This window comes from Rhea americana, unplaced genomic scaffold (genome assembly GCF_003343005.1).
Source record: "Rhea americana isolate MKP2758 unplaced genomic scaffold, rheAme1 scaffold_132, whole genome shotgun sequence".
Classification (NCBI taxonomy): domain Eukaryota; kingdom Metazoa; phylum Chordata; class Aves; order Rheiformes; family Rheidae; genus Rhea; species Rhea americana.
This window is the reverse complement of record NW_028185395.1, coordinates 2,316,380-2,341,260: the sequence shown is the minus strand read 5'-3', so window position 1 is coordinate 2,341,260 and position 24,881 is coordinate 2,316,380. Positions and strand designations below refer to the sequence as shown.

The 24,881-nt window shown below is 39.6% G+C and overlaps 1 protein-coding gene across 2 annotated transcripts; it reads right to left on the bottom strand.

Moving 5' to 3' along the window:
• Positions 1-1,951: 1,951 nt before the first annotated feature.
• On the bottom strand, positions 1,952-24,125 carry WDR4 (WDR4 tRNA N7-guanosine methyltransferase non-catalytic subunit). 2 transcript variants are annotated; one of them, XM_085297948.1, is made up of 11 exons: positions 23,988-24,125; positions 23,185-23,247; positions 20,753-20,899; positions 17,805-17,961; positions 17,099-17,211; positions 14,610-14,670; positions 13,172-13,270; positions 7,480-7,544; positions 5,749-5,932; positions 4,779-4,848; positions 1,952-2,246 (listed from the first exon to the last, which is right to left on the bottom strand). In XM_085297948.1, exons 1-11 carry the CDS (start codon positions 24,098-24,100, stop codon positions 2,068-2,070), a joined length of 1,251 nt encoding a protein of 416 aa, XP_085154074.1. In that variant the 5' UTR covers positions 24,101-24,125; the 3' UTR covers positions 1,952-2,067. The 2 variants fall into 2 exon arrangements, with proteins under 2 accessions (XP_085154074.1, XP_085154075.1); XM_085297949.1 differs by lacking the exons at positions 14,610-14,670; positions 17,099-17,211.
• Positions 24,126-24,881: the final 756 nt, after the last annotated feature.

Here is a 24,881-nt window from a genome sequence, read left to right as displayed (position 1 = left end):
TGTTGCAGATTCAGATTTGTTCAAAAATTGTGCAAAGTTTACTTCATATCACAGGCTTTATGCTGGGCTAAGCATTACTTATCCACTAACAGCCAGTAAAAAAACTAGCAGAAGTTTTGTATTCCCTGCCCTGTCTAGTTCACAAATACTGTGAATACCTGCCCATTTTTGCTAAGTTTATGCTACTGAATCTGTGCACTACCAGACTGCCTCACCTGAACAAATATAAAGTACAGCCCTGGGCACAGACCCTCCAGACCCTGTTCTCTCACATGTTAAGTAGTGGTTTAGGCAGTGATCAGACAACCTTCTTAAAGTGCAGTATTAATTTACAGTAGAGTCATCCCAGACTGTATGACCAGGAAACTTACCACCCAGGATGTGGCAAAGACTTGATATCGCACAAAAGCCTAAAGGCACATAGGGTCCTCAGACAGTAACCCTTTGCTAGGGTCATGCCGCTAGTCCAAGTCAGCTCTTTGCCGTGACAGTCAGAGCCATTCTACCAGAGCCAGCCTGGTTCAGGCACTCCATTGAAAAACAAGAAAATCCCCATCAGCTCAAAAGTCCTTGCTCCAGGTTACATAAAGTCAGGCTGTCAAACTCAGCAGGCTTTTTATTAAAATGGCTGTTGTACCCAAGAAGGTGAAATTCCTTTCCTAGCCCAAACTTATCCACCCATCACCTTCATTGTTGCAGACAATACTCCACTGAAAGAAAGATCCAGAAATACTAGATTTAGTCGTACCCAAACAAGACGCTTCAAACTGCTGGTATGCAGAGGCGTGCTACATTAGGCCACAATGCTTGTGGACTTGGCATTGCACTCCTACATTGCACAACTGTATGTGTAGCAGAAACACTTAACGTCTGAAATTCTACACCATGAGAAACTTGGGGTCTGCAGGACCCACAATAAGGACAAGACTGCAATTTTGAGCAGACATAAGCAGTCAGTTCTGCTTCACTGTTGGAACAACTGATATTCTCAAAACAAGCTACAGCTCCCCAGTCATAAGCACAGTGATATAACATTTTTTGAGTGCAAAAATCTGTAAGGTGTCCAGCCTGGAGAAATATTCATAGTTCATCAGCTAATTCTTAATATTTAATAAAGCATATGGATTTCTACACCTGGTTTTAGTCTCAGCTGAAGTACATTAGATTCCATGCAGACATGATGGTAGCTGGTAGAGGAATACATATCCTCTGCCCTGTGATGAAGCAGCAAGTAATCCCATAAGGTTTTTACTGATAACTGTTCAAAAACATGCATTCTTGGCTAATTTCAACATGAAAGAGTTCTTGTTGAAAAGAAGCAGAATGCACTCCAAGCATTGCTCATGGGTCTCTCAAACCATTTTCACAGACACACTAGGATCATACTGCAACAGAATGATCTTCTTCTAATAGCACAAAGTTGACTGACATTTTTTACTTTTACTTCTCAGTGTATAAAATCTATTTTTGCACTCCTTGTAGAAATATGTTACCAGTAAGAAGCACTCAGTCAGAAACTAGGCATATAAACTGAAGTATAGAGTAAAAACAGCTATAATTTTCATGTATAGCAACAATTTTGTAATATTCCCTTTTCCATAACCAATTACATCAATTACATTATCTAACACATTATCTAACAAGCCTTAAAAAAAAAAAAAAAAAAAAAAAAAAAAAAAAAAAAAAAAAAAAAAAAAAAAAAAAAAAAAAAAAAAAAAAAAGAGTAAAAAGAGTCAACTTTCATCAGTGCACTTCCACTTGAAGAAGCAAGCCTGAACACAGTAGGCAAAACGAAGATTCAGATTCAAAATACCATCTCCAATATTCATATATCATGCATCAGAGATTCTCAGACTATACTGCTAATATTTTTCTGCTGTTAGAAGCTTGTGCATATAGTAAATGCAACTGTTGCAAGTAGGGTATTGTCATATCAGGCTACCTAAAAATCTCAATCTGTATGTAAGTTTAATCAAATCTTCCTCTATAATTTACATTTCAAAACAGTTCATGGCAAGATCAGTTCCTTTCAGCTTGGGCAAAGCTACAAGCTAACAATAGGCAGCATCATAGTGATGATTCTTCGGTTTTAATCTTTTTTGTTTGTCCATTTGAACCATGTTGCAGATCCTTCCTTTTTTTCTTCTGCTGCTGTAACCTTTCCTCTTTTCTTTGTAGATAGGTGGCCATGTTATCAAAAGAAGCCTTGTAGAGACTGCTGTAGTGGCTCTCTGCACCCACAAAATCTGCAATTGCAGCAAAACAAGAACACAGCTGTTAATTCCCTTAGTGCTCTCATCACTTGCTTTCTGTATTGGAATTCTGTGCAGTGGAATTTCCACTCATTCACTGTGGTCCTATCCACTTTATTAAACATCAGCTTTTTTATTGTTTAAGCCTGCTTTGTGCTTGGAAGCATCTCTCCTGCATTTACACAGCCAAGCTTAGACTCCACTTTTAGGAAAAAATTCGTACAGAGGCAGACACCTGACTTTTAGCAAACAGAGCACATAACTCCCTTTACATGTCAGACACTTGCAGAACCTCAAAGCTTCTGTTCATAAAACTACTGATACAGTAACTTTTTATTAGATATCTTTTTGGTATTCTTCCCCAGTACTTAAGCACTGCAAAGGGCATAGGTTACCCAACTGTTTTAAGCTGACTTATTTCCTAGAGTATTAATTTAAAATAAGCCCCCAAAAGCAGAATACGAACGGTGATGGGACAGTTTCCGACAGCACATACACATTTCTAGCCATTTACCCTTGATGCTTTTGCTACACTCCTGTGAATCTAGTATTAATCTAGCACAGTATTAACCACAGCATTTCCGAGACAAACTTTAGATAAGGTTACCAGCTAATCAATCCGATCATTTTGTGGAGAACAGAGTAAAACTAGCAGCCTAGGTCAATGTTTCTAAATTGCTAGAGAATTCTCTAACAAAGCCAGCTGCTTCTAATTTTCTTTGTATTCCTACCTTTTTTCCCCACTTCCAAAAAACTCTTAAAGGATAGAAGCATGGAAAACCAGTATTTGCTAGGGCATGGTCCTGAAGTAAGTTTGCTATCCCATAATAAGGTACACATAGCATCCCCCTGTTTCTCTCAAGCTGCCCTTGCCAAGTACCTTTCTGCTACTTGGAAACATGCATGCTTTTACTTTTGAGGGTTTCACACTCACAGTGGAATAATGTGTTTATCAGCTTTGGCCATACCAGAAATTGCATGCTGTATCCATTCTATTCTCTACTTGACCAGTCTATACTAAAATCTTGCAAACTCTTTTTCTGGTATCAAAGTGTTCAACATCTACTTCATAATTGATCTACATGTCTTAAATCCTACAGAATCAACAATTAGGTGAAACAAGTTTATAAAAGGAAAAAAAAAAGAGGCTATGCAGGCATTAAGAAGATTGGATTTTAGCAATATAATGATCACCTTTTGTAAGAGAAGTAACTACCTTTTCAAGCACTAATTATGCAGTTGGAATAAGTGCTCATCAAGTGAGCCTACCCTCGCTAATTAACAACAACAGACCCTGTCATCTGAGCAGTTCTCCCTTCCCAGCTGCAGATGCAGCAGGCTGTAGATCATAGTAATTTGCTACAGTAGCAAATTATGCTCAGAACACGTTCCCCTGCCTGCTCTTTTTACTTCTCTGTTGTTCATCTTCACTCAGATGTCATATTTTTAACAACCTGCTTGGCTATAACTATCAAATCCACAGTATCTACATGCAAACATTTTCCCTTTCAAAGGAGCGCTTGACTTCCTTTTAGATTTCAAAGACTGAGCACACCTTAATAACAGCTATACACTAAACTACCCAATACTAGATATTAAGACTAAATTAGACTGCACTCTCCTGCAGCTCTTCTGCTATGTGGATCAATTACTTTTATGTATGACCTTCCAGGACAGAGTAAGCTAACGACTAACATCTTTTTAAGAAAGTTCCCCATCTCCCAGCAAAGTACATCCAGGAAGGAGAGATTTCAATTAATCAACCCTCAATACATAATGAAACATACACTAACATAAGCCACATCCCTTCCCTACCTTGAAATCACCACTGACATAATTTCAGCTTCTAAATAAAGTTGGGTATTCTTTTAAATGGATAACCCTGGAAACATAGGTTGCTTCCAAACAAATAAATCACTTATTTTTCTGCCAGGGCTTGGGGCAAAAGTCAAGGATAAAACCAACCCTTATATCAATTGATTTCATGTACCATGATCTGATGATCCAAGCTCAAACCCTCCAACCACATCAGGCTCCATATAATCTGCCTTACCGAGATTAACCTGAAAGGCTCATCTTTACAGTGAACCTGTTTCTTTCACAGCTACTCCATTCTTAATATCTCCACTGTACTTCTAGTAATTTCATGTCCTCAGAAGAGACAAGAATACAATAGCATTTGCTATCACAGCAGTAAGACAGACTTCTGCAGCACAGCAACAGGGTGTTTACAAAACATCCCTAGGTTAAGGCATCTATGTAAAACGGTTCTAATGCTGTAATTCAGATCTAGACATCTGCATCATTTTGTGATAAGAGTAGCCTAAACAACCTTAAATTTGTTATCTATGCTAATTTCCACAGAAGGACTACAAATCACAGTGACACCCCAGATGGAATGAAGAAGCTAGAAAGATAAAGCAACTTCAATAGCCAGTAAAACTGACCTGAACTTCTGATCTTGCTCCTAAACCTTATACTCCAACTGTAAAATTGCAGTTTTAAAATTGCAACCAAATTTCTCACCTTCAAACACCATCCAGTTGTCATGAAGATATTTTGACATCTTCTGTAATCCTTTGTCATCAGTTACAGGCTGGGAAAAGAAAGAAAACTGCATGATGCTTTGAGCATAATGAACAGTTAACCTGACATTTCACAGTGCACTGAAAAATGCAAAAGCCCTTAGATGAGCACCGTGTAAGGAGAGTAAGTATAGCTCCCCCAGAATCTCCTAGGCTCCTTCTTTCCCAGACCACTAGGGAAATCTGTCCTGAGTTTACCTGTTCTGCTGGAGAAGCTCAACAGCTTGAACGAAAAGAAAATAGACTCCCACTTACCAATTTGTGAAGAAAAGGAATTCCACACGGAACACTTAAGGGCCAAAGAAAATACTTTAATACTTTAAAAGTTTAATTTAATTTAAAATCACCTCACAACTATACCACTGTTAGTTCTGGGCTTGCTAGGAGAATAAAGGAGTTTCCAGTTGTTTAATATACTATTACAGAGAACTCAATAGCACATCACCCAACTTTGACTACTTGTTCTCAATACTAATAACTTAAGATTAAATGCTGTCAGAATGCCTTGTCCTCCATAGCACCCATCGGAGGGATTCTTTCTTTTCTGTAACTGAGAAAAATCACAATGGAACTTCGTTGTTTGCCGTTTTTAAAATCATCAAGTATAGCACACACAAAGCAGAGGCAGTGGTTTAAAGTACTGAGCACAATGACAACCACTCCACTTGACCCCACTATGCCACATGTTAACTTTTTGGGAGACAAGACTAGTAATCCTAACAAGCTCTCCGGCAGTTTTGCATTATACTCAGGTGACAGAAGTAGAATGAGACATATCCAAGACCTAAGTCTGAATCGTAAGACACAGAGAAGCTTGCCATTTAGTTCATAGAACACTGTTTATTCTGCTTTTGTTGTGGCCTGAAGATGACGCAAGACATCCATGATTTTAGCATGAGAAAAGTATCTACCTTCCACTGTCCATCATCCAGTCTGTATAACAGAAGAGGGGCTTCACTGTCTTCCTGTAAAATCCATAAATCTCCTGTTTGCTCAAATGCGATGTCCCAACCTTTATGTTTCAGAGAGATTTGCTGTCTGTAAATTAGCTGCTGGGCAATGGCATCAAGCTGAAAGATGTAGACTGTGGGAATACTTTTGAGAGAACAGACTTAATTACCATAATTACCAAATCCACCTACAGGCATCACTTGTACAGCAAACTGCAACCACCCACTCCAATTCCAAACACAGCCACAGCAAAGTCATTGGAAATTGCAGAAAACACCATAGCACTTGAAGTGCAGTCTGTTTACACAGTCTGAGGCAGAAGCTGTAGATACCCCAAAGGTCAAATGGCTTTTCAAATATTATATGCAAAAAGAACAATCAGGACTGCCTTTCCTTTAGAAGAAAATGCACTAAGGGGAATTTTGCAAGACTATTAAGGATTTCCTTAAGTGCTGTTTCATAGCAGAAGCAGCCTACAGGGCCTAACTTGAAGGAGTACCAATTAAAAAAAAAAAAAAAAAAAATCATGCCAGGGGAGAGGAGAAGAGAATGAGAAGGACAGGAAATCATGAAGTGGCTAAAGAATAGGATTCAGGCACCATAGTGGCAAGTCAGTCATCTCCCCTTCTCCTGTCAGCATCCATTTCCTCTACCAGACATGGCCTCTACGGACAAAGATTCCTAACATCCCTTGGACAGGCCTACAGTGTGCCAGGTGGGATCTCTCAGCTCCCTCCTGAACGTGCTACTCTGTCTACATGGCAACACTGTTAAGAAATGCTGGGCTGTGGAGATGGAAATAAAAACATAACTTGGAGTGTGCATGGCACCAGGGTTAACTAACACAGGTACAGCCCTCTGCTGAAACTGCTTCCACTTCCAGAGCCAATTTGGATGCTCATGCATAGAACTGCTAGGCCTGGCAGCATGTGTGATAGGAAGCAGCTAAGGCTTCTTACTCTGGCAAAGAGCAAGTTCATCAGGGGGACAGATCGTTGATTTTACCATACAGGCAGCTCTAGCAGTCTCTCCCTTTCCTCTTGCCAAGATTTTGTAAGCTAAAACAGTTTTCTTGGCAGGCTTAAGGTACTGTGGAAAAGAAGGGAAGAATATTTATCCATTCCCACAAGACACTTCCCTGTGAGTTGGACAGTAAGGTTCCCCAGTTTTTGGCCCTGCTGCTCCCTAGTGCTCTTTCCTAATGAAAAAACGTATGTCTGAACCCAAAAGTCCAGTTTAAAACCATGGAGAGGCTGTATGAGGTAATATTGTACATTTAAATGTTTACAGGTGTAGATTATGGCAATAGAAGTTTGGGTGCTCTGGTGTCACAGCATCCTGAACAAACAGGACCCAAACTACATGGGTTCAGCACAGCAATTTCACGAGACATTCTGAGCACCAGTTGGGACTCTCATCCTAGGCTTGCTGTTTCCTACATGGAGTAAAAGGAGCACAAAATTCTGCAAAAGCTAGCTAAGCTAGGTAACGCTATAACTCAACTCTAAATTCAGATCAAGTACAATAAGGACTCATAGATTTTCTGCAAGGCCACAGACATGCCTATGACACTCAAAAATCCAGAGTACCAAGTAGTTCAGACAGGGGAAAGCTAACACATTCCACATGGAAAGCTGTTCTCTCCTTTAGAGGACCTGTGAGACTTGAGCTATTATTCCATTTATTCTTACCGGTCACATATAATGGCAACAAAACCACCTTGACAGCAGTAGGCTATTCTCGACACTGTATATTTCTATTAGGAAGAAGAAGAAAAAAAAAAAAAAAAAAGGAGACATTATAAATTAGAGACCATTTATAGACAGAAAATTTACATTCAATTCCATGTCTTAGTCTTTAAATTTTAGCAGATGTCTTAATTACATTTAAACTGCAGTCAGATTTTTTTTTGTACTAATGATTGCAGTTTTATGAAGTTTTCCACACTTCTCCTTTTGCAGTTATTCAGAGACCAAATGTAAAGGTTTTAGTGAAATACATTTAAGATACAAGCTAACAGATAAGATATTCAAGGAAAATACACCAACATTAAAAATTTCTCTCCTTCAATGCTTATGGTGAAAATACCAACATTCTAGCTGAGAAGGCTTAATATCACACCAATAGTTTAGAGATTATAAGCACAAGGCATTAGAAACTGTTATGTTTTGTTAAAAAGACAACAGCAATGCATAGCCAATATGCTTGCTGGGTTGTCCCAGATTCTGTATCTAGATGAAGCTAAACTGCTCAAGAGGGAAAAATGCTCTGAAGAACAAGGCAAGAGTTCTCAGGAAATTTTTCTCATTTAAACAAACCACTTTGAATTTACAAGAAATACAGTTTTATTTCGGGGGGAAATCAAAGAAGTGTCTCTGCTAGATACATGACACTACTTGAGCTATACAGCAACTGATTTGAGGCTACCTGAGTGGGAACTAAGAACTTGGGGCTTTTTTTGAAAACATCTCTCATATGTGAAAGACGAGACTACAAAAGCAAAAAAGCTGGTCTAATGCAAATAAGTAGTGATAACACCATCATTTCTGCCAAATAAAAACTTCCTGCCAGAGAAGCAGTCAGTCATTCCATTTAGGGCAGGGAAAATATATCATCTTGTCACTCTAATGGCAGAATTCAGATGTGTCCTTCAGCGCTCTTTTCTTTTCTCCCCTCTCAGCCTTCACCTCCTTCCCTGAAGTGAAGTTTGGGAGTAACCAAAGGATTTTACTCTTTGAGCTAGCAGCTGATGTACAGCATTACCAGGGGATTTGCTTTGGAATTCTGCAATCAATCTAGGAAAGTAAAATAAGCTGCGTAGTTTCCAAACATTCAAGGCAGCAACTAATGCTTTTGTCCACAGTACCCAATCTGACTACCAAAAGATGAATCAACCGCAGAAAAGTTAATTAACAGTATAAATATAGCCAAAAACTGGTTACACAGTGATGTCCAGCAAGAGAAGAAAAGAATTCATTGTGTGATACAATCTCTGGGAGGGAGGGATGGGGCTGGAGTGGAGGGGGAAGCAAGCAAGAACAACAGCAATGTACACCACCTGCCAGCATGTACTTCTCACTCACATACTTGATCACTTCTTTGGACAGAAGAACATTTTCTAAAAGCCACTATCAAAAGAAAGATATGTTTAAGAGCTCTTTTGAACAGATAGGGCTACACTACAGAAGTATAAAGTGTTATTCCACAGCTGACAGCAGGACCAAGGCCTCCTGTATAACATAAGCATAAAAAATACTTATGGTTTCAAATACAAGATAGAATGAGGTTGAGTGGGTAGAATTAGCATGGGTCACTGTAGCTAACACGTCTAATTCTAATTATTGCAGTATGGAGCCATTTACACTGTAGCTTTGGGGTACAACTGACAGCTTCTGTTGTCAATCACCAGTGGGCTCTTTAGACAATTAAGGAAATAAGCCAAAATATTAAAAAAAAATGTAATTTTTGTTTCTAATAAAGCTTCTCTCTGACTGTCTCATGGCAAACTTGCAGGATGTAAAAGCAGTGATAGGAAGCATCCACCTACATAGTTTAGTGCTTTGTCAGACAAAGGATTCTGTGAACTTAAAATATTCAGTAGTTCTCCCTCACCCTCACTGGAGGAAAGGAGGAGAAGTTTTGAACCAAGTGTTACTCCTTAGTAACAGGAAAAGGCATCTTCAGTGCAGAATCCTTCCTTTCTTTAACATAATACTGGGTAAGTTAACAATCACTGAAGTAAATGCAAGCCCCAGAATAGCATCTTGACTATAAGCCTATGAAAATAGTGAAGTTAAAAAAAACAGCTACAAGAGAAGCCTGTGATGAACAGAAGCTCACTTGAGACTCTCTACTGATTCAGTACATATGTGCCAGTGTTATCAGCCTGCCAACACTTTAAAAATCAACTTTGATGTCATCTGTGAAAAGAATCCCTATGAAAAATTAACATATTGAAGCACTAGGGTGGAGTAGTGCAATTCATGTTTTGGACTTTAAACAAGCTTCTGTTGTCAAGATCAGATGAGGTGAAAGCTCTGAAGGTGGAAAAATACTTATGCAGCACTCCAGAATTAGAGAAGTACTCCTATTCTAGTGGAAAAATGAATGGGGGATCTGCAACCCTTTTGCTGAAGCCAATACTATGCTGCTCAAGAACACTCCTCATTTCCCAAAACAGACATATTTTGCTTGGCAGATGATGAAAATAAAGCCACATTTACATGCTCATATGACCTACCATTACATTACACAGTAATAATGAAATCAAGTTGTTCAGTTCAAGCTTCAGAGCATTCATAGTGGGTACCAATGGTACAAAAATAAAATTCAACTCGAAGCAAAAGAAGCAGTTATATCCTAATTCAATCCGTTTGTCACAGTCATTAGCACCCAACATACAAGTTATAACCTATAAAGTGCTGACTGAAGTGACTAAGTCGTGAAGATGATTTTTGTCCTTTGATACAGCTGTATGCACAGGATTGCTAAATATCACCACTGGACATAGTCAGCATTAGAAACACCAGAGAAGACAATGCCAGAAAAAAAAAACACAGGTTTTTTTGGTCCTGCTGGCCACCAAGAGAGAAACAATCGCTCAGAATTACTACTTGGATATTCCTGCCTGGAACCAGCATGCCAATTATTAATTATGTTATATGATACATTAATGAAATGGTCATACAGTGGTTTAAAACAGTGCAGAGCTAGTAAAACAGAAGTGCATATTGACAACTGTGTAGCAATAAGGCACACAGGTGGCACTCCACAGTGTTAAGATTTAAACCTATCTGTCATTTATCTGTTGTCATCATTGGGACTCCATCTCATGATCATCACAAATGTGCATGAACTCTGGAAGCCAACTGAACCTTCTGCACCCCCACAAGCATGATGCAAATCTGGTGTTATTAAAGACAAATTTTAAAAGGCCTGTAAACATTGGTAATAAATAGAATTTTGCAGATTCATGGAGGAGGTCAGACTGAGGTTTCCAAAAAGACCATTAAGAGAAACACAGTGCATGCCAATGGCTAGATGAATAAAGTTGATTAACACATGCTCGGTTGGTGTGCCATCGTTTACTCACAACGGGAGTAAAGAAAGAGGTTAAGCAGAGACTTCTGAAAAAATCAAGGGCCCACACCTAATTTCTACTGAGACCACATCAGCATACAGAGTATCGCACAGAAGGGATATTACCAGGTGTGTTAGAAGATGGCAAGCATTATTAAACTATGTTCTAAAAACTTCAAAAGCACTCCAAGAGAGTCAAAACTTTTCCTTTTGATCAGTTGTTGTTTGTTTTCTAACATTTGTTAGTTTACCCAATATCACCTTCCAGATTCATTTTACAGTTTAGTATTACTTTGAACAAACTTGTCTTTAGGTAATGGAGTTCGGATTCCATGTAAGATCAAGCACCACTAATTTATGTGCAAGACATCTTACTAAATGCTAATCCAGTCTAAGCAGCAATTCATATTTTTAAAGGTAATAATGTGGTTTCTCTCTTCCTTTTATGTTCACAGTAAGTTACTTACTAGTCCCCAATGGTCCTATAAAGCTAGAAAGTAAAGTATTTTAACATAAGACCATCTCTCTTCCCAAAGGAAATGCCTTGCAGCATTGCTGAAGACTTAGATTCAACGGATATCAAATTATGCTTTTTGCAAAGAAGCACTTATTAGGTACATTTAAACACAAAGACTAAAAACTTCGGCTTGGAAACTGCCTGATACACTTGTTTCTAAGAAGGCTATACTTGCAAAGCAACTTTGTAGGTTTACCCCAGTCTTAATTTTTCCTCCAGTCTGAATCCTCACCTCACCTCCAATCTGACCTCCACCAAGACTGATACCAGCTAGGTGGACTTTTGACCTAAGTCATTACACTCGTTCTTACATTTCTCGCTTCTGGAAAAAAACCAACTATTTCCAAAACGCAGAGTTCAAGGACTAGACTCAAGCTGACATGAGCCAGAGACCTCATGTATATGGTCAGAAGCCGTCTGAGGTGTATTTTCAAGTTCAAGAGCAGATTAAATTGTTGATATAGACATCAGTTCTTGGAAACAAGAACTCTAGGCCAAGAGTCAAATGTCCCAGTATCTAAACTGTACATTCTGTGATGCAAGTGGCTACCCTCAAGGGCTTATGTATAGATAGAAGTGAAAGTTGCATGCTATTACTCAAACACAAAGAAGAACTTGCTCATGTCCTCCACACAGAAGAAACCTTGGGTTGTCACATCTGTTCATAGGAGCACAGTCCTTCCTTGTGTTGCACTTCCAATTCAGTATCCGGGATTCCCACTACCCAAATTAGGCCAGACTTATGCAGACAGCAAAGACTCTCTGAGGGATCCTCGAGAACAGTTCACGACTACTGGAAGAGGTAGAGCAGAACATGCTCAGAATACATTTAATGGGATTTCAGCCCGGATATGAATTCTGTGATAACTTTTGTCTCAATAGCCATGCATGGCCGCAGGCTTCCCTGTCGTCAAACAACTGAAAGACAGCTATGGTCTTCAGAGACATAAAATATTTTGAGATCCACACGAAAAAAAAAAACACCCAGCAAGATAGGTCTAAGATGAACTACTCTTAAATGACTCAACAGATTAACACCTGGCTCAGAGGTAATGTTCATGGCAGGGGCAAAAAATAAGCTTTGTCTCACTGCCAAAAGATCATGTGACATTTCACATGACAAGAATGAACAAAACCAGAGAGTAAATACTATCAAGACCAGTACTCACACTGACTGTACACCACACAAGCACATCGAGCATGTATATATCACACTATTCACATACAGGTTGCAGGATAAGCTCCTGGAGGGTGCTCTGCTTTTACATGCAACTTCTACATTTTTATTTTGACAAAGACCAGTTTCAAACAGCTCTGAATAACAAGCCTGGTGATTACACAGGCAATACTCTTTCAGGTAACTTGTTATAAACACCACAAAACTGTATTTTGCTCAGATAAAATTTCAAGTGGTATTAAAGCTTCAATTTTAGTATTTTTTAAAAATGATTAATTTTTAGATCTTTCTAGCTTTATAGAATATTTTCTGACTAAGAGAATGGGGCACTTTTGCTATCCAGCTTGCAAAACTTGTATCTGGAAAGAACTATGAAGAGCTTCTTTTAGTCAACACTTGGTATTTTCAGAAATGCACGAGACATGAAAAAAAATCTAGCAGACTTTCTTCCTGTCTCCAAATTACAGCTATTTTAACAGTTTCTAGGTTTTACAGAAGCGCTATATTAAGGGAAGCACTTCTAACATAAAACAACAAACACCATTGGGAGTCACAAGGTTCTGGAAGACAATAAAAGCAGTAACACACACAGCTTATCATGCAGCCATACCTGGTTGGTTTTGGTTGCCTCAGGTTCACTGAGGCTGCTTAGATGACAGCAGTACACTTCTTTCCCACTTCTGTACTCCCAAAGTCGTACAGTACAATCCTGGATAGATTCAAGGGGAAGCAAGTGATTACTAACAGTACCTCAGGCAAAAAGAGGCCACTTGTGGCCTTCAGCTAAATTCCATTTCCCTGAACAGCTTCCCACAGAAGTTGCTAAATAGTCATTTAGTTAAGATCTCAAATTGCAGATAAAGCATTTTAATTAACAGCATTTTTCCCTTCAATTTTAAATTATTCAATCATGCTAACTTTAATTCTCCCTTTGAAGTGGAAATTGGGTAGCTGGAGGAATAGATTTCAAGTCTATCTCAAATAGCACAATAATACGTGTGCTCAATATTTTAATGGCAATTCTTCCAGGTTGCCATTCTCCTCCCCTACTCTTATTATCAACCAAATTCTCATCTGATTTAGTAACCTCCTGGAAAGAAACTAAACACCTTTATAGAAAAACAAAGACATAAAAGAATTTCCCAAGAATGAAACGCAGCCCTAACAAAGCACAAAACACTAACACTAGAGATGCTCAAAGAGGAGTCACAGAAGAACAAGAGACAAGAGTCTTAAGGAAGCAACAGCAGCAGTTGAAACCAAATGTGAAGAATTGCTACAACCTTCACAGAAGGTATTTTTTTCTTCCTATGCAGCTCTGGTAGTCTGAGATATGAAAAATATTGTTTCCCTGTTAGGTCAGCTCCATCTGCTTACTATTTACAGTTCTGGCCTGACAGCAGGAGTCTATCAATTTTTAAAAAAGAAGGGGGTGGGCGGAAGAAACTCACTTCTTCAGTTGTCATCCAAGGCATTGTGTAGCACTGCACTGCAATCTCTACACAACACATGCTGGACACGCTATGGGCACATACAGATGAGGACACAACTCAGAAGGAGCGTCACAGGGGAAAGCAAATGGGAGGGTAAGAGAGAACTGCTCTTTCATCTTAAGTGCTGTAAAAAATCCCCCTGGGATTCAAAGGCCATAAATTCTCAAGATGCTCATTATGGCAGGCTGGCATAATACCAATTTGCTTCAAAGTTGTTTAAACAGTCCATTGATGAAAGTCTGTGCTCTCAAGCAAGAGCTAATGATGAAGAAATATTGAGGACTTTCTACTTTCCCCATCCCAAAGAGGTTAACAAGAGGCTAGCTTTATTATGAACACAGTGAAATGGCTCCTATATGATCTAGTAATAAAATGGCTGAACACAGAACAGAAAGTGGAAAAAGGGAGTGAGGGCGAGAAGAAAGAGAAAGCTGGAAACCAAAGATAATTTATTCTCAGAGTCCCAGGGGACTTGGAGGCAAGCACAAGCAGATAATAGTTTTAAGGTCTAAACTTTTCTTAAAAGTACTTTCCAGAAGAAATTGCAATACATACCCCAGAAGCTGACAACAGCAGATCTGGATAGTTGGGTATTACAAATATTTTGCTTACAAACCTAAAGGGAGAGTAGTCAAAAGTTGAACTCTGTTGCATGGCACTTTGGTCTTTAAACACACACAATAACAGGACTCACCCGCTTTGAAAGAGAATCTTATAATAACTAAACAAACTGATTCTTCCTATCAGGCTAGTTAAGGGGAAGATAAAGTGTATCTACAACACTTAGTAGATTATATATACACTATACATAGTGACCTACTTAATAGAAAAAATATTATCCTACCTGCTGACCTCCTCCTGACTGAGCAGGGCTTTGCCATTTAGACCAAAAATACCAATTGAGATAGATTTACCTGGGTTTTATGTTCCCCTTCCTCAATCCATGATCCACATTAAAAACAAGAATCATCAACAGCTGTTTTCAAAACATATCACTGGTGATGAATCATCTTTCAGAATACAACACCTCCTCCATTACAGCTGGAGATCATTCAAAAGCAATCTCTATGAAGTTTTAAAATAAACATGCAGCAATATACCAACAGTGTCTATAATCAGCTGGAAACCTTGTTATTCAGAAGTATGTAATACTGCTATGTCTATGATGACTTGTCTTTGCTGAGCAAGAAGGACCTGAACTTCTGGAATTTCTTATCATCTTGGAGCTCTGCAACATAAAATGCAGTACTCTGACTAGAACATTATCCAAGTGGGCAGTCTTGCTTTTGAAAATGAGCATAACGTCAAGGCCATTTAAAAGAAAAAAAAAAAGATTTGGTCCTTGTAATACAAGCTCCTGTTACAAAGCAGTAATGGCAAGTACATGCAATCATAACAGATTCAACAAGAATCACCAAGTATACCACTAAACGAGGAAAATCCAGGAGTGTAAAACAAGACGGAACAATTGCAACTGCTTTATCTATTCCTTTACTTATTCATTCCTTAAATATTGAATTTTTAAATACATTTCAACCAATTTACACTAACTGTCCTCTTGTGCAACCACTAATGAACTCTTTGTGTGGGCACAACAGCCCCTGTTTAAAAGTGTTTCTCTGAACATCGAGTTCTATATTCATTAGAAAGTACAACTGTGTACACAGTAGGCAGAAAGATCTATCTGATCAAAGGTTACTTAGATCTTTAATATGTGAAGTCTGCTATTTTTAAACTATGCCAACTCTACTCAAGTTAGACTATCAAATTATTTTATTAGTCTTTGTTCTAAAGACTTTATTAAAATACCTTGCTGGGTACGTTTCGATGGGTTGCTACCCATATCTCAAGCTCCTTGGTCTTACTTTAACCCTTGCCCCTGATATAGTGAGTTGACTGCTCCAAGTTGCGTCATCTTGTGAAGGAACGTGCCTGAAGGGTGGTGTTATCCCTAAGTAACCCAACAGCCAGACAAGCAGAATTATTCATGCTCTCTGCCCTATGCAGGGTCATGTCTTCTCTGCTACCATGTCACTATGGACTTTAGAACGTAGCAGTGGCCACAGCAAAAACCTTGCACAATAGCCCCCTACCCAACTCCCTCCTTCCAAAAGACCAACACGATGTCTTCAAAAGCCCACAAAATAAATACAGGTGGAAGGCAAACTCAGAAGACTTCAAAAATACCACAACTGACACTTAACTATTTTAAGAAGCAAGATACAGATGGGAAAAAAATCTTTTAAGTCTATTTGCCATTTGAGTTTCCCTTCCTTGTGGAAGGACTACCGAGAGAGAAAGGGAAAACACAGTTGCTCCTGTGGACTAAAAAGAGAGTATCAATATACCAGCTAGAAGACATTGGTTATACCCCAAAAAATCTACTGCTCTCCTAGCAGTTCAGAGCACATCTGAATTACATCAGCATAGCTAGCAGACTGTTTTGCTGCCTTCCTGTCCTCAGATCACTGCAATGAGAAGGAAAGGAAAAAGCACCCTTCCTTTTAAAACAGAGGGAACCCTGCATCCTGCTGGACTTAATAATATACCGTGGCAAAATCCTCCTATAGGAATGTCCTCTATTATCCATTTACCACATATTCTTCTATTTGTCTAACTGTTGTTGCCCACAGCAAAAGAATCAATCTCAAGAAAAACATAAAAAGTCTCTTTTTCTGAGCTACTAGACAGTCAAGGAAACTACATTAAGAAGCGTAATTCCTAGAATCTATTTTATGATATTATTTTGCAGCCTCTAGCTTATTGCAGTCTAATGGCCAGGCAGGCAGTGCTCCATTCTTCCTATCAATACAGCTGTTTATCTGTATTACCACAGTACCTCTAAGCTTGAGCTTTGCATCAAGATGCCGTTGGAGTACAGTCTTCTCAAAGACTTGTCCCTCCTAAGACTAAGGTAGGCTCTATCCTGAACTAACAACTCTCAGTCTCTGGAGTCTGTAACCTAAGTCCAGCTTAATATGATTTGGGGAAACAAGTACTTCATCCATCCAGGCACAATGAGTATTTGCACACAGTAAACTTACTCTTTGTGTCCCAGACAGTAGGACACAATGTTATGAGGAGCCTTAGCCAAACTGACCCTGATCTTCTCATCTCTATCCGCAGTTAGTATATACCGGTCATCAGGACTCAGCGCCTATTGGTAAAGACAGAGTTTTAGTGCCCAATATTTGAACATTTGTTTTAATACTTTTCTTCCTCAGCCAGAAAAAGAAAGCAGTAAACTACCCATTTCTCCCTACTTTGAATGGCAGGTGCAAGCATTAAGCCACAAGTTTCCACTTACAATGGAAGCAAATCTTTGTGATAGTAACTTTCTTGCTCGCTAAGACAAGCGGCACTGACTACTGAGTCCAATGAAAGCCACTAAACTCCTGGAGGAGTACAGCAGAAATCCCATTGCATCTTAAAAAGAAAGAAACTTGTCATACTGAAGAGCTAAACTGACATGACAGAACTGGGGGACTCTAAGTCTTCCATGACTGTAACGTGCAGTTTTTGAACAATCACCCCCAAAATAAACAACTTATGTGTTTCCTTTCCAAACTCAATGTTCAGTCAGGAAGAAACACAGATCATCTACATGGTTTATATCAAAGGGAACTAGAAGATCTTGAGGAGGCAGGAGAAGAGTAGAAACCCCAAAGCTGGGACTAGGACAGGAACGAAAAACCTAACACAAGCACAAAAGCAAGTTTGTATGGAAGGTGCATGGAGGCACACACTTACCACATCCAATAGCAGGGATAAGTGACCCAGTTCAAGTTTTCCTTCTGTCTGGGGTTCTGTTATTGAATAAGAATAGACATCACCAGATTTGTCTGCAACCAGAATCTTATCCTCAGCAGCTGTAATAATCAGGGCAGTACATCTCCTATTGACAGATCTGAAAGAAAAATGGCACAGCTTAAGCAGTTTTGGTGGCAACTTCAGCAAGTCTAGACTCAGACCCAGTTAAATACAAAGACCAAGAAGCTCTCATCATACACCATGTCCCTGAAATGACAGGAATGATGATAATGCTAAGGGATGTGGATGGGAAAGCAGGGAGAAAATAGGACTTTTGAATCCTATTAAATTAAATATTATATAATTGCAAACACCTGGAAGGCAGGAGAAAAGAAGATACCATTAAAATCGCATGCCTGCATTTTGCTTAGGTTTTCCTGAATGGGGTGTTTGACTAGACAGCTGGCCAGTTCTCTAAACAAGACCTATCAGACTTCCTTGCACTCTCCATAACAAAAATACAAGCTAAATATATCGGGAAAAGAAAGCAAGGTGGTAGCTCTCCTAGTAAAAAGTCTTTTTAATTGACACGTATGAAAAGCTGTGTTGAAACCACTTCTCTAAATGCTGTTTTATACTGTAAAAGAAAGTCCTTTGCAAGCCTTAAGGACTCCTCCTCCTCACGTTCTTTTGCACTTTGACAGAGTTATAGAGTCTCAGTGTATTTTGTCCATACAAAATCGTGAACTCAGACTGTGCCTTCCCCACATCATTTGACAGTATTTTACAGTTTACAATTGCTAGTGTAGCAGGTAATGGTTTTCTCATGACTCTTCAGGTAAACATAAGGACCCTGTGTCAGAAAACAGGTTTTAAAACAGGTTTAATCATTTACTGTAGAGAAAGTTTCTGCACCATACCAACTACTGTTATTACTGCTATAAGTTTAGTTTTATAACACCACTTTTCCAAATCCCTTCATGTATGTTTATATAGGACTGTAGATACTGAAGTTTATAAGAAACCGGCGCTTCTATTCATGTGCTGCTGAAATTCAGTGACCTTTGAAGGTGAAAGAACAAATATATTGCTCTTCATCTAGACAGACAAAGACATTCTAATGCTTTTTAATGAATGATAAAGCAATATCATAACAAGACATGGATGGTGCAACAGGACAGGGATGCCTATTAAGATGTTACAGGCTCAGACAGAACAACTTTGAACAAGGTTATTTCACCACCAAGAAAAATTCGTACTCCACGTTTGGCTGTATTGCCTTTGCTTTTATGCACAGATTCAGAAGTTCCCCTGACCTGAAATGAGTTTACTGCAAAAGCCAACACTGCATGAAACCTTTAACAGTTTGCTACAAAACACTGCCAATAACAAGTTACACAGCTCAACTGTGGCACTTCTTTTGTAATGCAGTGATCTTTTTGCTTGTATTCCCATTTTTCTAAGAGGAAGCAGTGACATTCCCATAAAATCCAGCTGTAGTCCTAGATGACTTTTTAGCAGAAAACAAAAACGTCAAACATCTACAGGCAGGAAGAACAGGGCAGAGTAGCAGGGGAAAAAGAATGTGAGAAGAAACAAGAGGATAAATTCACATTCAGTCTAGATCAGGCATAGCAGACTCATACTGCCACAGCTAAGGGTTAGCCAGTCTCTGGAGAGAAATTATTTGAAGTTCACAGAGTTTTATATCACCTGAATAAACTTACCAGTGGCAGTATCATGCATTCCAAAAAGCAAGACAAACATAAGTGATGGAAAAGCATTCTTTCCTCAGTGAAAAAAACAGTCGTCAGGGTTGTTTTGTTTTACCTTTTTTGTCTGAGTCACTAATACAGTAAAAAGGTGGCTATACATTTTACAACTGAAAAAAAATAGTAGACACAAAACTGCAATGGAGTCTGGTTAAAGAGTAATATTTGAAACTACATGAAATTCTTTTTAATACAGTAGCAAATAGAAGGCACCCTTTTTAACCCAATGGGCTCCAAAGACATCTAATCACAAAGAAAGGATGTTCTTAAAAGTTGAGCTGAGCAGAACTTGCCATTTCTAAGGGCTTTTTTTTTTTTTTTTTTTTTTTTTTTTAAAAAAAATCATTTCTAAGGGCTTTTTTTTTTTTTTTTTTTTAGTGCTTACTCACTACAACATTGGTTAAGCTACCAAAGGTCCATCACATACTGCATGCCCCTCCATCCCCAAACATAGCTAAATTGAGGAAGATTGCCAGCGCCTCACATTCACCACAGATCACCAGAAACAGAGACCTCACTCACATGCTGTCTTCTCAGGAAGTCCTTCCTGGTCTTCTTTATAAGAGACAATTGTCTTTATAATGTCTTTATAAAAAGACAATTGTCACAAGCAGCGATGAAAAACTTGTAAATGAAGGACCTCTGGTGGACAGCTACAGACTGTTTTCACGGGAGGACAGCTTTACAGAAGGAAAACAGTTGGCAGCATCTCTAAAGGCATGTTCTTAAGAGAGATTCACATGCTGCCTAAAATGCTCTCATTTTCAAATCTACCTGAGGTCAACAGAACTCGAAAATGCGCTCACTGAACTGTTTAGTATAGCTCCTAAAGACCCAATCTTAACATCCACTAAAAACAGGTAAAGATTCAGTTCTTAAAGATGCAAATAACTAACTTCTGAAATAAGCAGAGATTTATCCTTTTCTTTGCCAAAGATAAAAAACAAAAAGTCTGCACTCCCGCTCTTGGTGTGTGACATACCATACATAACTTCTGGTCAGATACCTTTGAAACCCCAAGAACATTAGATTTGTTTGAATAAGTACATGAAAAAAAGAAACAAAGGAAGCACAGCAATAACAAACAGCTGTATCCCAAGAATTACTATTTTATAACTCTTAAGTTAGCAGCCATAGCTCCATAATGAAGTGATATGCAATATCCTGCCTCCTTACCTGACGCTAACACATTCCCACGAAGGCTTAGTATGGAACAGAATCAGACGTTTGTTGTCATCTGTCAAGGCAAAATAATTTCCTGATGAGGAGAAGGCAAAAGCTAAGATGTCATCACTTCCTTTATCTGCTGGCTGTCCATCTCGTCTAATACAGAAAAGGGGGAAAACAGGTTCACAGTCTGAAGCAGAGTTATGGAAATCCTTAAAAGGGAAGGTTACTCTCAAGCTACCAGCAAGAATAAACACGGAGAACAAAGTACAAGGCTAGAAGTTATATTTACGTTTAAAATGTTAAGCCAGCTTGAATGTTAATGCAAAGATATAGGGATTGTACTTGCCCCCTAAGGACTAGTAGCAAGTCTTTAAAGCAATTCTGTGTTTTGGAGGCATAAAGGCCTAATTCAGAACCTACTGAAGCTAACACGAAGACAAATCTACTGTCAGAAGCAGTTGAGACCCACAGAGCCTCAAGTTTGCAAGAATCACAGCATAATTTAGGTCAGAAAGGACCTCTGACAATCATCTAATGAAATGCTCTCCTCCCATCAGGTCAAATAGGAGCAGGTTGCTCAAGTCCTGTCCAGTCAAATTTTAAATTTCTCCAAAGAGGGAGATTTGACAGATTTGAAACACTGTTACAATGTTTAAGCACCCTCAAGTGAAAAACTTCCTTGTATCTAATTGTAATTTCCTATGTTGCAGCTTGTGTCCTTGCATCTCATCCTGACACTATGTAGGTGCAAGAAGCACCTGTCTTCTCTATACCCTCTACTAGACGGCTGTAGAGAGCAATAAAATCTCTCCTTAGTTTTTTTCTCTGGGCCAAACAGACCCTATGCTCTCAGCTTCTCCTTGTATATCATATATTCCAGCTCCCTGACCACGTTAGTGGCCCTTTGCTGCACTAGCTCCAGTTTATCAACATTTTTCTTGTACTGGAGGGCCCAACACTGGATACAGTACTACAGATATGGTCTCACAAATGCCAAATAGAGAGGAAAAATAATTTCACTTGACCTCCTACCTACACTATTACTAATACATCACAGTATGCCCTTGGCCTTTGCTGCAATGGTAAGCTGCTGACTTATCACCAACTTGTCAGAACCCATACCCCCTTTACTGCAGAATTGTTTTCTATCCAGTCAATCGCTCAATCTGTTCCCTTGCTTGAGGTTAGCCCATCCCAGGTGCAGAACTTCACCTTTGTTGAACCTCATGAGGGTCCTGACAGGCCACTTCTCCAAGTTGTCAAGGTCCCTCTGAATAGCAGCCCTCTCAAGTGTATGAGTCACTTGCTCAAATTTGGTACCACTACTGAGTATCAAACTACATGGGCTCCAGCTGAAGACAATTATTAGCTGATGTTTTTTAAACAGCGTAGTCTCACTACACAGTTTTACACTGTAAATAGAAGCTGCTGTAACTGAGGTGAAGTCTTTTTGAACTTAAAAGCTAGAACCTAAGCAACCAAAACTAAATTTAGAGCTGCCTTCCTTTTAAGACATGTCTCCACTTTACAGTGGAGCACAAAGACCTCATGGAAGCAGTGACTACACTGCAACCATAAACACCATGCCAGGACTTGTCCTGCACTGAAACGAGTCAGACACAGGACTTTGCTGCACTCAAATTAACAGGCGTCCTGCTTCCCAGATAGCTCATCTCTGCATGGTGTAGTATCTAAGGACCTCCACATCAAATCTTATCACACATTGAAAATTTGTGAGAACAAAGAAGTCAAACAAAGCTGAAAGGTTAGAGATAACTACAATTTTTCTAACAGTTCCAACATTTTTGAAGTATTTAATCGTTCTATAGACAGGGGGCAAGATTTAGGTTTCTTTGTTCTCGTATGGTAGGAAAGAAAGAGACCAAGAAAAAGGACAATAAGGCCTAAGTTTGCATCAGCCTGGTTAAACAAGTACTAGGGTTTGTGCTAGCTGATCTTGAAATGAATTTAGTGAAAAACAGCAGGACTGCCTACAAGTAAAACAATTCCCAGTGGATGAATTTAAACTAAGGAAAAGATTGTTTCAGTTTTAGAAGTCTCGTGATTTAGAGAACAGACCTGAAGGAAACCTTGTATACACAGAATCTGTTTTATTTTCTAACTGTCTTAGATGATCTAATAGAAAATGCTTTTTTTTTTTTTTTAAATAAGCATTGCCTTGACTGAGAAGGATCATAGAGAAAAAATAACTATATTATTGATGCTTTGTTGAAAAAAGCAAAAAACTTACAATCTCCTCACTGTGATGAAATTACAAAAAAATAAAATAAATGGATAGATCCATCAGGATTAGCAAAAACCACTTGGCCATCACTTGTTCAAGCAGCTATTCCGTGCCTTTCTTTTATTTTCTTCATGTTACATAACTTCAGGAGGAAAGCAGCAGATTGTCTACGTGGATTCTCTTATTCTCTCACCCTTTATTTCCTGTGGTCATCTTATCTGCACTGATGCAATCATACACGAACAGATTATCATCACTGCAAAGCAAAAAAAAAAAAATATATATATATATATATATATATATATATAAACAAACAGACTAAAGGCACTGTAACCAGAACAATAATAAATTTAATGATGATAAGTGTCAGCTCTTTTGTAGTATACTGCTATTATGCAGTCATATGCCCAACTGACCCTTACTTCTAAGAACCATCCCCTGCAAACAGCACTCCTAAAATGCTACAGAAGCAGTAAAAATTCAAAACCCTGTATTGTACACATACACAAAATATAAATTGTCATCTTTTGGCAAAGTATTCATTTTCTTTTCCGCATAAATTGTACGCATTTTAATTCTGTCAGGCTCCTCAACCACTCCTCAACCTCCTCATTGCCACTACTGTTTACATAGTTAGACCTCCGGTATTCACTGACCTCACAAACCAATGACATCAATATGATGGTTGTATAAGTGCCAAAAACTGCTAAGACAAAAAAGCTGAAAAGTGATACTGCGGGCATTAATTGAACAGTCCGCTACAAAAGCCCTTACACCAAAGCGGGTGCTGTAAATATGCAACAAACCGAGCGAAATTGGCTTTGTTCCGTGAGTCAGTCAGCGACCTGACACTGCTACCCCGCAAGCCTGCACGCTGAGAGGTGAGAGGCGCCGCTCCTCGCTACCCAAAGCGGCAGGGGGGCCAGGCGGGCGGGCCCCGCGCGCCCTTTGCAGCCGCACCAGGCCCCGCGTCGCTGCCCGCGCCCCGCCACTGACCCGGGCTCCTTGTAGCGGGCCGCCAGCAGCCTGCCGCCGCCGCTGGCGGCCATCAGCGCCCCGCGGAGCGCCAGCGCCGGGCCAGGGCCGCGTCCCCCGCTGCCGCCCTCCATGCGCCGCTACCACGTGCGCGCCACAGGCGGCGCAGCGGGCTGGCGTCACCGCGCGTCGCGATGACGCACGGGTCGCTGCTGCGCCTGCGCAGCGCCGTGGGGGCGGGGCGGGGCGGGGCGGGGCGGGGCGGGGCGGAGTGAGGGCGCTGCAGCGCCCTCCGGAGTCGTTATCCCGGGTAGCGGCTGCGCGGGCACAAACGGGGTAGTTTCACCGGCGACGGCCAGGAGTGTGCCGCGAGAGAACTGTATTTATTTCTGAGTAAAAATACGGGGCCGGGTTTTTACGGAGATGGGCACAATGCTATCAGGAAGATATCTCTATCTCCAGAAAGTGAAGGTGATTACAGCACACGTGCAGTATTGTAGGAAAAATAAACCCACTGTGATTGAAAACAGCCAAAGTCTGCTAAGGTAGATGCAAAAACGCTCAGCGTAATGCGAACCTTCCTGTTGAACTGTGTATTATGATTTTGGTTAGCAGCCAAATCACCTCATCCAGTTCTTGGGTTTAAAAGAAGCTATGCTTTTATGGTCGATGCGACCATTTTATTGCATCTTAACACGTTTTGAACACGAGGACAAATTGAAATCATTTTGAATAGCTGCATTACACATTATTACTCAGGGTATAATTGCAGGTAACAGATGGTATAAATGACCACGGTTAACTTGAAAATAGTGATCTATGTTAAAATATTGGTCTGTTTTAAGCATTTGAAGCGGTAATTTAGAAGTCCCAGCCAGAGTACTCAGAAGTAATGAACCAGCTTATTTTATTGCA

Coding starts and splice junctions, on each gene's coding strand:
- WDR4 (XM_085297948.1), bottom strand. CDS start 24,100: ATGGAGGGCGGCAGCGGGGGACGCGGCCCTGGCCCGGCGCTGGCGCTC. Junction 20,900..23,184: donor ATGACCACAGGAAATAAAGG/GTGAGAGAATAA, acceptor TTTCTGTATTAG/ACGAGATGGACAGCCAGCAG. Junction 4,849..5,748: donor TGGATGATGGACAGTGGAAG/GTAGATACTTTT, acceptor TTCTTTTCCCAG/CCTGTAACTGATGACAAAGG.